The sequence below is a fragment of the Urocitellus parryii genome, chromosome 3 (genome assembly GCF_045843805.1).
Source record: "Urocitellus parryii isolate mUroPar1 chromosome 3, mUroPar1.hap1, whole genome shotgun sequence".
Lineage (NCBI taxonomy): Eukaryota > Metazoa > Chordata > Mammalia > Rodentia > Sciuridae > Urocitellus > Urocitellus parryii.
In genome coordinates, this window is record NC_135533.1 from 218,932,177 (window position 1) to 218,947,017 (window position 14,841).

Sequence of the window (14,841 nt, forward strand, 5' to 3'; positions counted from 1 at the left end):
CCTTGAGGTTTCTGTACTTAGGTGTGTAAGGTCCCCAGTTCATGTCCGCCTGGAGCCTCGCGGTGGAGCACTATTTGGAAGTGCCATCTTTGAAGATGTGGCTTAGTTGGGTTGAGATCACCCTGGAGTAGCATGACTCCTGTCCAGTGATGCAGCAGGAGCCTGCTGATGACATCCAGGGGTCCGGGTCAGGGTGGGCGGGGCCGGCTCCCTCCGAGGCCCAGGCACATGGTCCTCGGTGTCCTGGGCTGTGCCCTTCTTCACATGGCGTCCCCACTGTGTCGTCTCACAAGGACACTGACTGTCACATCCCACTACTGGACACTCAGGGTCACCCAGGGGAACTGGGCTCCATGAAGTAACACACAGAGACAGAGGTACTTTTTTCTTTGGGTCCTGTGACGGTTCTGACCTTGGGGGTCTGTGGAGAGAGAGAGGGAGAGAGAGAGCACGTGCTGAACCCTTTTATTGAGGACAAGCCATTCAGACGAGGCCAGGGGCAGGTTACAGAGGAGCAGGTGAGTGCAGCTCAGCCCCGGGGGGTGACACCTACACCCGGAGACCCTCCCAAGTCACCACGAAATGTAGGGATTGGTCAGAGCCTCGTGCTTCAGGACTGGAAGGCGTGGTCATTCAGAGCTGTTCCCACAACTGACCACTGGATTCAGGACCACCCAGTTGGCCCAGGGTCACCTCCTCCCAGGATTCGTCTTTCTCCCATCCTCAGTGACCCTTTGTCAGAACCTGTGCACACCTGTGACCTCAGCGGCTTAGCAAGACCCCGTCTCCCAAGAAAATAGAACGGGGGCTCGGTCACAGGTCCGTGGGAGAGACTGGCCACATGACAGACTGAACTGATGGAGGAATTTGTCATCTACAGCTAACACTGTTTTATTTATTTATTTTTTTTTTAATATTTATTTTTAGTTTTCAGTGGACACAACATCTTTGTTGGTATGTGGTGCTGAGGATCGAACCCGGGCCGCACGCATGCCAGGCGAGCGCGCTACCGCTTGAGCCATATCCCAGCCCACTAACACTGTTTTTAAAACAGAAAAATAAAAAGGGCTGGGGTGTGGCTCAGAGATAAAGCACCTCTGGATTTAGTGCCTTGTACCCAAAATAAAAGATCACTGGTGAAGGCTGGAGGTCCCATGTGGCAGCTCCTATGATGGCCACCACCGGAGACCGCAGCTTGTCCTCACAGGCCGCCTCTGGGCACGGTGGGTCTAGCCCGCCGGACCCAGCAAAGGATCCAGCTGCCCCGGGCACCACAGGCCCTGCCTTTCAGTGTCCCCTCCTCTGGGGTGGCCCCGCTGTGCCACATAGCCATAGGGCCACCTGTCCCTGAGTAGCAGGCCCCGGTTGGTGCAGCTGCGTCACGCTCCGGGCCACCGTGCAGACGGCAGGAGCAGCCGTGGCCCCACCGTCCTGAGCCCTCCGCCCACTGTGTTTCAGGTCCGGAGGAGGAGTCGTGGGCTTGGTGGCCTCCCTGGGCCTCTGTCGGCCTGCCTCGTGGACTATCCGCCTGTCCTTGGCAGCGTCCCAAGACAGTGGTTCTGCCACCATGTCCAGCCCCTTCCTGAAGCAAGTCTTCAACAAGGACAAGACCTTCCGGCCCAAGCGCAAGTTCGAGCCAGGCACCCAGCGCTTCGAGCTGCACAAGAGGGCCCAGGCGTCGCTGAACGCGGGGCTGGACCTGCGGCTGGCCGTGCAGCTGCCCCCGGGCGAGGAGCTCAACGACTGGGTGGCCGTGCACGTGGTGGACTTCTTCAACCGCATCAACCTCATCTACGGCACCATCAGTGACGGCTGCACAGAGCAGTCCTGCCCCATCATGTCCGGGGGGCCCAAGTACGAGTACCGCTGGCAGGATGAGCACCGGTTCCGCAAGCCCACGGCGCTGTCTGCCCCCAGGTACATGGACCTGCTGATGGACTGGGTGGAGGTGCAGATCAACAACGAGGACGTTTTCCCCACCAACGTCGGTGAGTTCCCGGCCGCCAGGGCCCAGCGCGAGACCAGGCAGGCAGAGGGCCGGGGCCAGCTCAGCCCTGGGTGACCAGGCTGTGCTCCGCATCCTGCCCCCTGCCTGGAAGTGTGCAGATTGGGTTTGTAGAGGTCACAGAGCTGCACAGCTTCACCTCTCTGGTCTGATTTCAGAAAGTTCCTGTCTGGGCACAGCGTGGCCAGGCAGAGCCCTCGAGTTCACACAGCACTGGGCTGGCCCCTGGGGACACATGGGCCACATGTCCCATAAGAGCAGGGAGAGGGGGGTGCCCCTGGTGGCGGGGCTCTGCTGGCCTGCGTGAGGCCCTGGTTCATCCAGCACCCAAAAGAGCCCTGGAGAGAGCGGCCCTGGGGGCCGGTGAGAGTTGGGGCACCTGAGAGAGACCCTGCAGGGACCAGCAAGGACAGGGTCGGCTGCTGCAGGAGAGGCGCTGTGGCCTCAGCCTCCCGGGGTGACCCAGCAGGTGGGATTGTGCAATGGGAGGGGACAGGAGTCCACAGTCCCTCCTGCCTGCCTGGCCTGGCCACTGCTTGGTCCCCACCTCTCTCTGCCTCTGTGCCCCACCAGGTGAGGGATGGTCTCCTCCCTCCTGTCGGAGCCTCTGCAGCCAGTGTGCACCGGAAAGGAGCCGGCACGGCCTCCTGAGCCCCAGCCCAGCTTCCTCCTGGCCCTTCTGTGCCAGCGGGCCCTCTGAGTGGGCCCCCCAGCCTGCCAGAGGCCACTGCCCACCACCCAGCTCCTCTCTGATCCCAAAGGGGAAGACCCGCCCTCGTGGCCTCCGCCCCAGGACTTCTCACCAGAAACGAGGCTCAGACAGCGGGTTCAGAAGTGGCTGCAGAGGCGCCCGGGGGTCCAGGGGCCACGGCAACTCGTGCCACGCAGGTGCCTCGCCACACACTTGTGCGCCCTCTTGCCGCTCTGGGTGCAGAGGTCGGGCCTGCCGGGGTAGACCCAGGGGCTGCGGCGGCCTCCCGAGGCCCAGGGAGCATCCTCGTCCCCTCCTCCAGCTCTAGAGCCAGCAGCACAGGGTCTTCCAGGCCCTCTGACCCCAACTCCCTACCTCCTCTCCAGAGGACACTGTGGTGACCCTCGGTGACTCTAGTCCCACCTCAGAGCCCCTTTTGCCACAGAGGCCAGGTACACAAACTACTGAGAATTCTGACATGGGACATCTGTGTGGTTTATTCAGTGACCCCAGGCCCCAGAAAGCACAGTGCTGTCCACCTGCCGACGCTCTTCAGCTTGTGGGTGTGTGTTTTGCAGCCACACCCATGACCCTCGTGGCTGGGGAGGCTGAAGCAGGAGGCCAAGGCAGGAGGATGGCAGTGCAAAGCCAGCCTGGGCTGCTTCGTGAGCCCTGAGCAACGCGGGAGACCCTGACTCCCAATCAAGCAAACGGCGCTCGGGGTGCGGCCAGTGGGCACCCCCGTCGGCTCCCAGCACTGCCGTGGACGTGCGGGCTGGACGCTGTGGCGCTCCGCAGCTGGCCGTGTTGTCTGTCTCTCCCTGGCCACGGCGATGCTCGGTGGCCCTGCTGGGATGACCTGTGTCCAGCCCAGGGCGCCTGTCTCACCTCTGCGTCCTGTGGTCTGGTTCGGGCGGTTCATGGACAGAGTCCTCTGGGACGAGGGGAAGGAGCCGTGGTGGGCGTTGCAGTGGGGGCTTCCGAGGGCGCTTCCTGGGGTCAGAGGCAGCCCCAGTGAGATCACCAGGTGGGGCCAGCCAGGCTCAGGCCGCTGCCCTCGTTCTGGGGAAAGGGGCTCCTTCCTGGGCACAGCCCAGCTGCCTCCCCAGCGGCCTCCACTCAGCTGCGGGCAACAATGTCCTGGTGCCCAGGGAGCAGGCCTTGGCTGCCCTGCGCCTTGAGAGTCCAGGCCGGGAGGCTCCAGTGGAGGGCACCCTCGGCCTGCAGCGACCTCGCCCTGTCCCCCACCCGCCAGGCACGCCGTTCCCCAAGAGCTTCCTGCAGGCGGCGCGCAAGATCCTGTCGCGCCTGTTCCGCGTCTTCGTGCACGTGTACATCCACCACTTCGACCGCATCGCGCAGATGGGCTCCGAGGCCCACGTCAACACCTGCTACAAGCACTTCTACTACTTCGTCACCGAGTTCGGCCTCATCGACACCAAGGAGCTGGAGCCGCTGGTGAGAGGCCGCGGGTTGCGGGGCCCGTGCAGAGGGGCCTGGGCTTGGCCTCGGAAGGCTCTGGGCAGCCTGTGCCCACAGCCCTGGCCAAGAGGCTCAGAAGCCACCAGCCAATGCCACCACCACAGGCCAGAGGGAGGCGTGAGGGTCCAGCCCCGTGCCGGCCCGGCCCCGCCCTGCTCTCCGGCTGGTGGAGGCTGAGGAAGGCCGCACACTGCCCAGGCTGGACCAACCTGGGTAAGGAGAGTGAGGTCCCTTCTTTAGTTTGGGGCCCAAACCCATGATGCGGTGACAGGGACCAGCTCCAGCAGGAAGGCCTGGAAGGGGGTCACAGGGCTGTGGTGCTGCTGGGCTTCTGGGGACGTGGGCACCGTCCCTGCTCTGGGTTCATTCTGCCACAGAGCGCCTTCTGGCAGGCACCCCAGGGTGGGGCGCCCAGCAGGTCCAGGTCAGGCCCAGAGCTGGACCCTGCAGCTCCTGTCCGAGTCTGTCCCACAGCCCCGCACCCACCCGGTGCCAGCCCCGCCCTCCTGCTGCCTGGCTGGGGGGCAGCGGGGCGCGGGCTCTGCCTGGGCGCGCTCTGGGACTCCTGTGCCCGCCGTCCAGGGTGCCGGGGTCCTCCTGTGCCGCCGATCTCGTCCTCGCCAGCTGGCCCCCTGCTCTGCCCTGCCGCCTGGCCTGTCCTCGCGGGTGTCGGCGGGTCTGACGTCCCGTCTCTCTCCACAGAAAGACATGACCGCACGGATGTGCCGCTAAGAGCCCGGGCCACCACCAGCCTCCGGGGCCTGCAGGAGGGCATCTTTGAGTCCATGGCGTCTGTCCCCGCAGCTGAGCATCCTGAGGGCTTCGCACCTCACGGGGGCTGGCCGGGACAGCCTGGACACGTCCTCTCCCTGGCCTCAGTCTCCTCTGTCAAGAGGAGGCTGAACCTGGACTCCAGGATTTTGTTTCCTAGCAACCGGGGAAACCCACTGTGTTTGTGGACCTCGTCCTCCTGCCAGGTGGCGGGGCCGCCACTGCCGCCCCCTCCTGGCCCTTCTCAGAACTGCCCCCAGGCCCGCCCTGCCCCACCGTGGCCTTCAGGCTAGTCCTGGCCAGGGCCAGGAGAGAGGCCTGCTCCGTCTCAGCCTCTCCCGGCCTCAGAGCCAGGGCTCTGCACTATGCCCTCGGAGCCCCCAGCCTTTCCCAGAGGGGATGACCAGGCCAGGCCGGCCCTGTGTGGGCCTTCCTGTGCCCAGGCACCTGCCCGCGCCCGGCCGAGTGTCCTGGTGCTGCGGAGCCCAGGCCCGAGTGCTGCAGGTCTCGGGGTCCTGCCCCTCAAGGTCTTTTGGGAGGGGCACCAGGGGTTGAACCCAGGGGGCGTCACCTGAGCCGTCCCCCTGAGCCGCCCCCGGCCCGCTTTGTGTTGAGACAGAGTCTTCGGGGTCTCCCAGGCTGGCCTTCGCCATCTCCTGCCTCAGCCTCTTGAGTCACCAAGGTGACGGGTGTGGCCACTCCCTGGCTTAAGATGTTCTTAAAGGTGTTTTTCCAACTAGTGACTAGTGACCCCAGGATGTCCCTTCCACTGCCATCAGCCCAGGAGTAGCCCCTCCTGGATGTCTCCACTGACTGCCCGGGGGCAGGAAGTGGCCTTTTTTCAGGTGCCTGAGAACTTTCTAGAGAAACCCTTTGTGCCGCCCCCACAGGGCCACAGGACGAAACCCAGGGACACCCCGATTCCCTTGGAGGCTGTGCTGGGGCATGACCAAAGGACTCCTCACCTGGCCCAGCTCCGCCCCCAGCCCCCCCCGCCCCCCCCCCCGGCCTCCACCTCCGTGGCCCTTCCCTGCTGACCCAGCGCGGCCCCAGCCCCAGGGGCTCTGTCCTCCCGTGTCTGGGAGGCGCTCAGCTGAGCAGTGCTGCTGACGCTGTGCTGCCTGACCCCGGAGCTCAGGGAGCCACAGGACGTGTCCCCAAGCCCTGGGAGGCCACTGTGCCAGCAGCCCACGCACCAGGAGGTCCCTGAACCCCCTGGCACTGCCCTCGCCCACCCTGCTCTGAGACCACCCTCCCACCTGGGCGCGCAGGACACAGGCACCCTGGCTGCTGGGTGTGCTGCCGTTTCCCAGCAGAGGAGGGTCTGGGGTGACAGCAGCCATGGGCATCCTGTCCCCAAGGGGTTTCTCAAATAAACAGATGCATCGGGGCACTCGAGTCTCATGGGACCATCTGGGCAGCGGAGGAGGGGCACTGGGCTGACCCCACTCACCTGCCGACTGGGCGAGGCAGAAGCTCAGCCAGGTCCCTCAGGGCGGACGGCTGGGCTGGCGTTGTGGTCTGCACCGACCAGCCCTGTGGCCTTAGAACTGGGGCCTGTGCATGCAAGGCCAGCCCTCTACCATACCCCAGCCCTCGGGCCCTTTCCCTTCTTTCTGGGGGGCTGGACTGGAACCCGGGCTTTGCGCATCCTGGGCAGGCATCCTACCACGGAGCCCACCCCAGCCCTTTATTTTATTTTGAGACAGGGTCTCATTGAGTTGCCCAGGCTGCCCTGGCTCATGCAGCTCTCCTGCCTCGGCCTCCTAAGGTGCCCTGAAACTGTCACATGTAAAAAAATGTGGGGCTGGGTGCTGTGGGACACACCTGTCATCCCAGCAGCTCGGGAGGCTGGGGCAGGAGGATCATGAGTTCAAAGCCAGCCTCAGTAAAGCCAGGCACTAAGCACCCCAGTGAGACCCTGTCTCTAAATAAAATACAAAATAGGGTTGGGGATGGGGCTCAGTGGGCAAGGGCCCCTAAGTTCAATCCCTGGTACCAAAAAAAAAAGGTGGGGAGGGGGTGATGGTCTTGGAGTTGCTGTCAGTGTGCAATGTCTGCAGTGGCCTGTGCTGCTGGCCTGGTGGACAGGAAGAGGCCACAGTGAGGCCCTGGGGGTTGGGCTGCAGCTTCCTGGATACCTGGTCCTCAGCACCGCCCAGTGAGAGGGGACTGTCACTGGGAGGGGCTCCTGTCCTGAAGGCCACACCTCTGTGCCACTCCAGTGCCAGTGCGTCCTCAGGCAGCAGGGGCTGGGAGCAGGGGGCAGCCCATGTGGGCAGAGGACCAGGGCCTCTTCCTTCCTGGCCCCACCACACCTGGGCCTCCGCTTGGTCAAATCCGGAGAGAGGGCACAGGACCAGATGGGTCTCCCATGTGACCTAATGATGCCACATGCTTAGCCACAGCCACCCCATCCCTGCATGGGACCAGGCGGGCCCCACCCATGTGGTGGACCCTGCGGGCGTCCCGGGCCTCTCTGGTGGCCCTGGTAGGAGGTGGAGTGCACCTCGGAGCCTGTGCACACAGGCGGGCTCCAGCCTGGGCCTCACCCCAGCCTTCTCAGTATCCCTGGGGGAGTCTCCAGAGCGGGCCCCAGGGCTGTGGGCAGGGCAGGTCCTTCTGGGTGGCGTCCTGGGGCCTGAGGGTGCAGGGCAGCAGGCCCTGCCTCCACTCCTCCGGGCCAGGAGCTGCCCAGTTGTGACAGCCAAACGTGTCCCAAGAGGTGGCCCAGGGTCCCCTGGTGGCAGGGTCAGTCCCATTTGAGAGCCTCTGGATCAGGGGTCACCACAGTAAACCCTGCCCAGCATCCACTGGCTGAGCAACTCAGTTCCTAGACAGGACAGGATGCCACGCCTGGCTGCCTGGGCAGCACTGCCGAGCGCCCTCCACCAGGGCTGGCCCTCCCCTGACTCTGTGCCCCTCCCGAACCCTGTCCTGCCCCACCCCGCACCCTGGGTCTGCCCCGCAGCCCTGCTGGGTGGCAGCTCCTGCCGGCTGTGTCCTCTGCTCCTTCCTGATGCTCTGCTCACCTGTCCCTGCCCTGGACAGGTCCAGTCCTGGCCAACAGAGGGCAGGCTGCCTGATGGCTGCCTGGGTCGCTGGGGGGCCCTGTGCCTCCACAGTTCTGGCTGCACACCTGGGCCCAGGTGTGGCTCACAGACCTGCCGCCTGCGCCCTGCAGGCGCAGTCTAGGGTTCTCAGTGCACTGACTGTGGACGCCTCTGCCCAGCTCCCGGACGGTCCACCACCCCAAAGGAAGCCGTGACCCATGAGTCTGTCCCCAGCCCTGCACCGGGAGTCCACTTCCCGTCTGTGCACCCTCCTGTTCCTGGGTCACACACTGTGGCTCTCAATGAGCACAAGGTCCTCAGGTCCCTCGGCGCTGCCGCTGCCACCGTGCTTCTGCTGGTCGTGGGACAACGTTCCAGCACAAGGATGCGCTTGCTGCAATGCCCTGTCGCCTGCTGGCTGGGCCCCCCATGTGTCCAGCTCCGCTGCCCTGTGCTGCCCTTCACTCTGTACTTCTGCTGACCTCCTGGGTGGCCTCCCAGGGGTGCTGCTGGGCCACCGCCCTTCTCCCGAGCCAGTTAGTGGGTGGAAGACAGGAGCAGCTGGCAGCTGCCGCCCCTCCCCTGGGAAAGCAGCAGAGGTGGCCTCAGCCCCAGGCCACCGGCTCTGTCACTCTGCTGCTCAGCCTCTGGAGACAGCCCTGGCCTCCCGGGAGAGGCTGGAAAGCAGAGGAGGTGCGGTCAGCCCGCGCCACCCCCAGCCCCTAGGCCCGGGCCCCCCAGTGCTGATTCACCAGCTGCTGGAAACTTCTCTGGCCATGCTCCGCTGCTGCCCTGGTCTTGACCTCAGCATGTGACTGGCATGAGGCTGGCGGAGGCCCCACGGCCAGGTCCCTGGAAGGCCATGATGCAGGGAGCTGCCAGGGTCTGCACAGTGGCCTGCAGTGGCACAGCCCTCTGCATCCGCCCAGCCTACACCTGTCCCCTGGGCTGGCCAGGCCATCTGCTGAGACTCCTGGGAACAGAACCTGGCCAGCGCACCGTCCACCCAGTGTCCTCCTCAGCCCCTGCTGCCCACAGGTGCTGAGAAGCCAGCCTTCTGGTCACTTGTCCACCGGGAGACAAAGGCCCCTGGCACAGAAGGGCAGCCAGGTGGAGGCTGTGTTGGTCTCTGAGGCTGTGACCAAGCGAGGGTGACAGCACAGGGTGTCCTCTGGGTGACTCCAGAGCCCCTGCAGTCACCCTCTGCACAGTGCTCCTCTCCACCGAGCTCTGACCTCCTGTCCCTGGGTGTCAGACTCCAGGGACCTCCCGGGTGGGCCCTGCAGCATGTCCTTCTGTCTGGCTCCCCAAGTCCCAAGGCCACCCACACTGTGCGGTAGATTGAACCCAGGATGCTCTACTACTGAGCTGCATACCCAAAACTTTTTTTTTAATTTAATTTTATTTTCAGACAAGGTCTTGATAAGTTGCTAAGGTGGCTGGAATTTGTGATCCTCCTATCTCAGCCTCCCCAGTGGCTGGGATGATAGGTGTGGCCACCACACCCAGCTTGTCTGGCTCATTTTCATGGCTGAGTAATACTCCATTGTATGGAAGGCCCACTTTTAAATTATTAATTTTTTTAATATTTATTTTTCAGTTTTCGGCGGACACAACATCTTTGTTTTGTATGTGGTGCTGAGAATTGAACCCTGGCCGCACACATGCAGGCGAGTGCACTACCGCTTGAGCCACATCTCCATCCCTAAATTATTAATTGATGAACAGTTATGTGGCTTCCACTTTTGGGTAATTGTGAATAATGATGTTATGTACACAGGTGTGTAAACATAGGTGTAGCTTTCCTATTTAAAAAAAAAATAGTTTAAAGAGCTGGGCACCGTGGTGCATGCCAGTAATCCCAGTGGCTTGGGAGGCTGAGGCAGGAGGATCATGAGTTCAAAGCCAGCCTCAGCAAAAATGAGGCTCTAAGCAACTCAGTGAGACCCCGTCTGTAAATAAAATACAGAATAGGGCTGGGGATGTGGCTCAGTGGTCGAGTGCCCCTGAGTGCAATCCCTGTACCTCCCCCAAAAAATAGTTAAAGGAAATAAGGAAGCCAGCAGGGAGGAGGGAAGATTCACTGTTGCTAGCTGCAGCCTGAGAAGCAGGGGAGACAGAATCCTGTCACTCAAAACCCAATGCTGGATGGGGTGGGGACTGTGGCTCAGTGGTGGAGCGCTTGCCTGGCACGGGCGGGACCTGGGTTCCATTCTCAGTGCCACATAAAAATAAGGCCTTGTGTGTGTCCATCTACACCTGAAAATAAATAAATATTTTAAAAAAACAACAAGGCTGGGGTTGGGGGGGCGGGCAAGCTGGGCTCCAGCTGTTGGGGTGGTGGAGAGGGTAGGGGTTCGCCATCAGAAGGATGGAGCAGCTGGGCCGGCCATTTGTCACAGCCACAGGAAGCCAGCGCCCGGCCTGCACCCACATAGCCCTGGGCGGGGTTGTCTCCACGGGGCAGAGGGAAGGGTGGCGGGGGCCAGCCTGGGGCGCAGAGACTTAAAGGACCAGAGGGAGAACCCGGGTTCATCCCGGCGCTGCAGAAGACAGACACGTAAAAATAAAGGGCCGGGCGGAGCAGCTGAGGACCTGCGGGGGGCTTGGGGCGGTGGGGACTCAGAGCAGAGTGAAGACCAGATGTTCCCCCTGGGAAAGGCCTGTTCAGGGGGAGATATGCCAAGGGATTGGATGTCGAGGTGCAGACATCTTGGAAATGAGGTGTGAGGTGAGGAGCAGGACCTCGAGGGCCCAGGGGCGAGACAGGCGAGGGGGACTGGAGGCTGGACCGCAACCCGAGGAGACACTGTGTGGGGACAGAGGCTAGCTGCCCAGGCGGGCAGGGGCAGATCCCCAGTGCGGCCTCCCGGGGTTCTTTGTATCAGAATTTCACAAAAGCACAAGTAACACAGGAATGAGGCCCCTCAGCTGTAAGCTGGAGCCTAAAAGGAAGCCCAGGAGGACAGTAGCTCCAGGCTGACTCCAACTAAGGACAAAGGGGCATGGGGCCACCTCTTAACGGCCTGTGGAGGTGGGGTCTCAGCTGCCCTGCGCTCCACCACACCTTGGCACACACCAGGGAGCCTTAGAGTCGCATGGTACTCCCCACCTCGGGGCTGACTTTGTAAGCTGATACAGCCAATGTGGCCCTGTCCCAGGAATGGGCCTTCTAGGCATGTGCTATGGCAGGGAGAGGCCCTGGTCATATTTTCAGAGCAGGACAGAGTATTGGCTGTCTCAGAGGCTTGGTGACCCTGTCTTTCTGGTTCTGACTTCTTGGTCTCTCAGGGTCAGCCTGCCTCCCGGACTCCGGCCTCCAGCTATGCTATCTTCATCCTACAGCCTTGAAGACCCATTCGTTCTCTTTTTAACTCCCGATTTTCTGGCATGTCTGTTAATCCCATGGGACTGAAGGCTGGCTTGGCTGTCCGGTGGTGATCTGAAGACGAGTGCAGACATCAGACTGCTTCTGTGTATTTCTGTAATGAAAAATATGTGTATCAGAAAAAATGAAAGTCCCAGAGAAATGTAGACTGTTTATTTATTAGTGGAACTGGGAATTGAGCCCAGGGCCACTTTACCACCAACACATCCCCAGCCCTTTGTGTTTTGAGACAGAAGCTCATGAGTAGTTAGGGTTTCCCTAAGTTGCCAAGGCTGACCTTGAGCCTGACATTCTTGCCTCTGCCTCCCAAGCAGCTGGGTGCCCAGGAAGAATATGGACCTTTTAAAAGCTCTCTCAAGGAATGTCCGACATGGAGGTGCGGGTAGGGGCTGCAGACAGGAGACCCCCCAGTGCTCCAGTAGGAAGGAAGTGGGGTTCAAGAGGGTCCCGGTGGGAGGTGAACTTGGGGTCTTAAGGATCCTGCAGTTAGCTGAATCACAGCTCCCAAAGACATCTACATGGTCACCCTGGAACCTGTGAATTGGTCGCCTCAGGTGACAAAAGGAACCAGCTCGACTTGAGCCCTGGGCCTTCAGCATGTCCACTTCCCTACAGCCACCCCGAGCAGGCTCCAGGGGTACTCGGAAGTCCCTTCACGGTGTCCTCGCGCAAGGTCTGACTTTGGCTGATGGCCAAGAAGAGCGCAGAGGAGGGCTGTCCGGGTGGTCCTGGGGGACACTACTGCCTGGCTGCTGCACCCCCAGTGGTGGCTCAGAGCCTCACCACCTGCCCCTCCAGCAAGGTAGGGGTGCTTGAAAGGGATGTCTCCTGGCCACCTGGTCAGAGCTGCTGGAGCTGGTCCCCAGGGGAAACAGGCCCAGGAGGCCAAAGTCCTGGCCCGGAGTCAGTCGTACAGCCGGGCATAGGAGAGGCTGACCTCGCCAGACCCGTTGACCACAACCAGGGGCCCAACGTCTCTGCCCAAAAGCAGGGGCCAGCGAGGCGCGGAGGGATGGTCGCAGGCCCTTTAAGAAGTTCCCGGTCCTGCAGGCCCGGCCCGACTACGACTGTCTCATTGGGTAGACTTGGGCGTTAGCCACGCCCTTCGAGTCCCTGGAATCCTATTGGTCCAGCACCCAGGCACCGCCTCTCACCCCTGGAGCCCGGGAGACTCGCCTGTTCGATGACGCAAACGTGTTTCTTTGGCAACCGGACCCGCCCTCGAGCCAACGCGCATGCGCGTGGCCGCTACGACTCCCCGAGGCTCGCAGGCGGTTCCCCGGGGTCCGCCGTGTCCCATCTTCCACCGCCCGTCACCTTGGGGCGGAGAGCGAGCTGAGCCCCAGAGATCGTCCTCCCGAAAGGCACGTCCACAGAGTGGAAAAGGGTGTGGCGCGGTGGAGACCCCGCAGACCGGGCAGGCTGGTGGCCGGTGGCCTTGCCGCCGGCGGTAGGTCGCTGGAGGGTTTGGCAGCGCCGCAGATCCACGCACCAGGGCGAAGGCAGCCTGAGCCAGACCTCGGCCCATCCTCACACCGCAGCCCAGGCAGCGGCAGGTCTCCGCGCGCTGCCTGGTCCCCAGCTCTGGGGTCGGGGGGCCTGCTGCAGTCGGGGACCAGCTGGCTGGACCTTCCTTGCTTTCCCCCTTTGCAAGTTGGGAATGGGGAATGCCGCCCTGTTCCTGCCTGGATGAGTCTCCTGTGGCTGCTGCAACAAGTCAGCACAAGTTCAGGACCTTGAAGGGGCCCCAAATGATCCCCTCAAAGACCTGGGGCCTCCCAGAATTCCTGAGGCCCCGGAGAGTCCATGTCCCCCTCCTCCAGCTCCTAAGCCCCCTCAACCCTCAGCTCCTGCCCCCTCCTCCAGCTCCAGGGCCAGCAGCAGTGTCTCCCAGACTGTCTGATTCTGACCCTCCTGCGTCCTCTCATGGGACCTGTGGTGACCACAGGGTGACCCCAGCTCAGGGTCTCCTCTGATCCCACCTGCAGAGTCTCTTCTGCCATGGAAAAGTACCAGTCACCTCCCAGGATCTGCACAGGTACCCTGAAAGCACCCTCTCCAAAGTAGGAGCTGTAGGATGTGATGCCCCTGGTCCCTGGGACTGGGTGGGTAGCCGAGTCCTTCCTGTTCTCCCTGAGGGCCACACAGGTGTCCTGTGGGTTTCATCAGTGGGTATAACTTAGAGGATGTGGCAGGAGGAAGTCAGATGACAAGCCAGGTGCCTGGACCTCAGTTACTGGGGCAGGGTGGTGGCCTTTGCCCATTTGCTGGGCCAGCCCTGCCCAGCCACATAGCCCTGCCCCCATGCCTCCTTTGGGGACTGTGCAGTGACCAACCCCCAGAGAGTCCAGACATGTGATGCTACCCGGTCAGAGCAGGACAGGCCCCAGGGCTGCCCAGCGGCCCACCCCCAGTCCAGGACAGCAGGCCCTGGCTCCATCCCCAGCACTGCTGATCCACTGGAATCGAGCATGCCTGAGTCAGTCGGCAGGAAGGGACACTTACAGCCACTTGCATCAGATGGCCCCACGGCCAGGAATGCCAGCTCAGCAGGAGGCCTGTGCCATGCCCCTCACTTAATTAGGGACCCTCCTTGGGGCTGTGGTCCCCATCCCTGGATGAGGTGGGGGTGCAGTCTAAGCTGGGTGCTGGGCCTGGACACCTGATTCCACCTCTGGAAATCCAACCTCCCAGGAGCTAACTGTGATGGCTAGGGTGCTGCCATCTGGCTCTCCCACACCTGCTGGTGCCTGAGGGCAGTCCTGCATCTCCTAAGCCTTGCTGGCCAGCTCTGAGCAGAGCAGGAGGGAAGCTAGCCACCCCCTGAAAAGCACAGCTCAGTCTTGTGAGGAGGCTGCAAAGTCCCAGCAACACAGGCAGGTGCCCGTGAACAGCAAGACTCCCCTCGACAGCCAAGTTGGCTCTGTGTCCTGTGGGCTAACAGCAGTGCTAGAAAACCCGTCTCAGGTTATGGGAGTGAGATGACACTCCAGGAGACGGGAGGCTGAGAAGTCAGCCAGCCTTCTGAGAGGACTCGGTCAGCAGCGGCCAACAGAGCACGGTCTGCCCCATTCTGAAAACAGTAAGATTCGAGGCTCCCAGAAGAGAAGGGTAATTCCAGGTGAGGGGCCAACGTGTGTGGAATCCTCACCAAAGTGAGGCAGAGTCCCCCCACCTTAGCAAATGCAGTGCACACCCTGCTGGAGACGGAAGGTGGCCTTGGCCCCTGGATCACACACATGGGACTTGCTGCACATGAAGTCTGATGAAGGCCACAGGCAACCAGAGTTCTGCCTCTGCACATGGGGAGTTGAGACCGAGTTCCTGCTTACCCCATGGGTGCCATTAAAGCTCTTCCCCTTCATCCTCTGCCGAGTCAGCCTGGGGTCTCTGTCCCCCAGTGCCGTCAGACACCACAGAACCGCCCCGACCCACCCCTAGTAAAGTCTTG

At 62.2% G+C, this 14,841-nt stretch overlaps 1 protein-coding gene across 4 annotated transcripts in view; it reads left to right on the plus strand.

Moving 5' to 3' along the window:
• Positions 1–5,948, plus strand: part of Mob3a (MOB kinase activator 3A) — a 29,203-nt gene extending 23,255 nt beyond the window's left edge. For all 4 annotated transcript variants that reach the window (XM_026414724.2, XM_026414725.2, XM_077795864.1 and 1 more), the window contains 3 exons: positions 1,459–1,988; positions 3,952–4,154; positions 4,881–5,948. In XM_026414724.2, the coding sequence (XP_026270509.1) occupies positions 1,568–1,988; positions 3,952–4,154; positions 4,881–4,910 (654 nt within the window). In that variant the 5' untranslated portion in view covers positions 1,459–1,567 and the 3' untranslated portion in view covers positions 4,911–5,948. The remainder of the gene's footprint in view (positions 1–1,458; positions 1,989–3,951; positions 4,155–4,880) is intronic.
• The last annotated feature ends 8,893 nt before the right edge of the window (positions 5,949–14,841 follow it).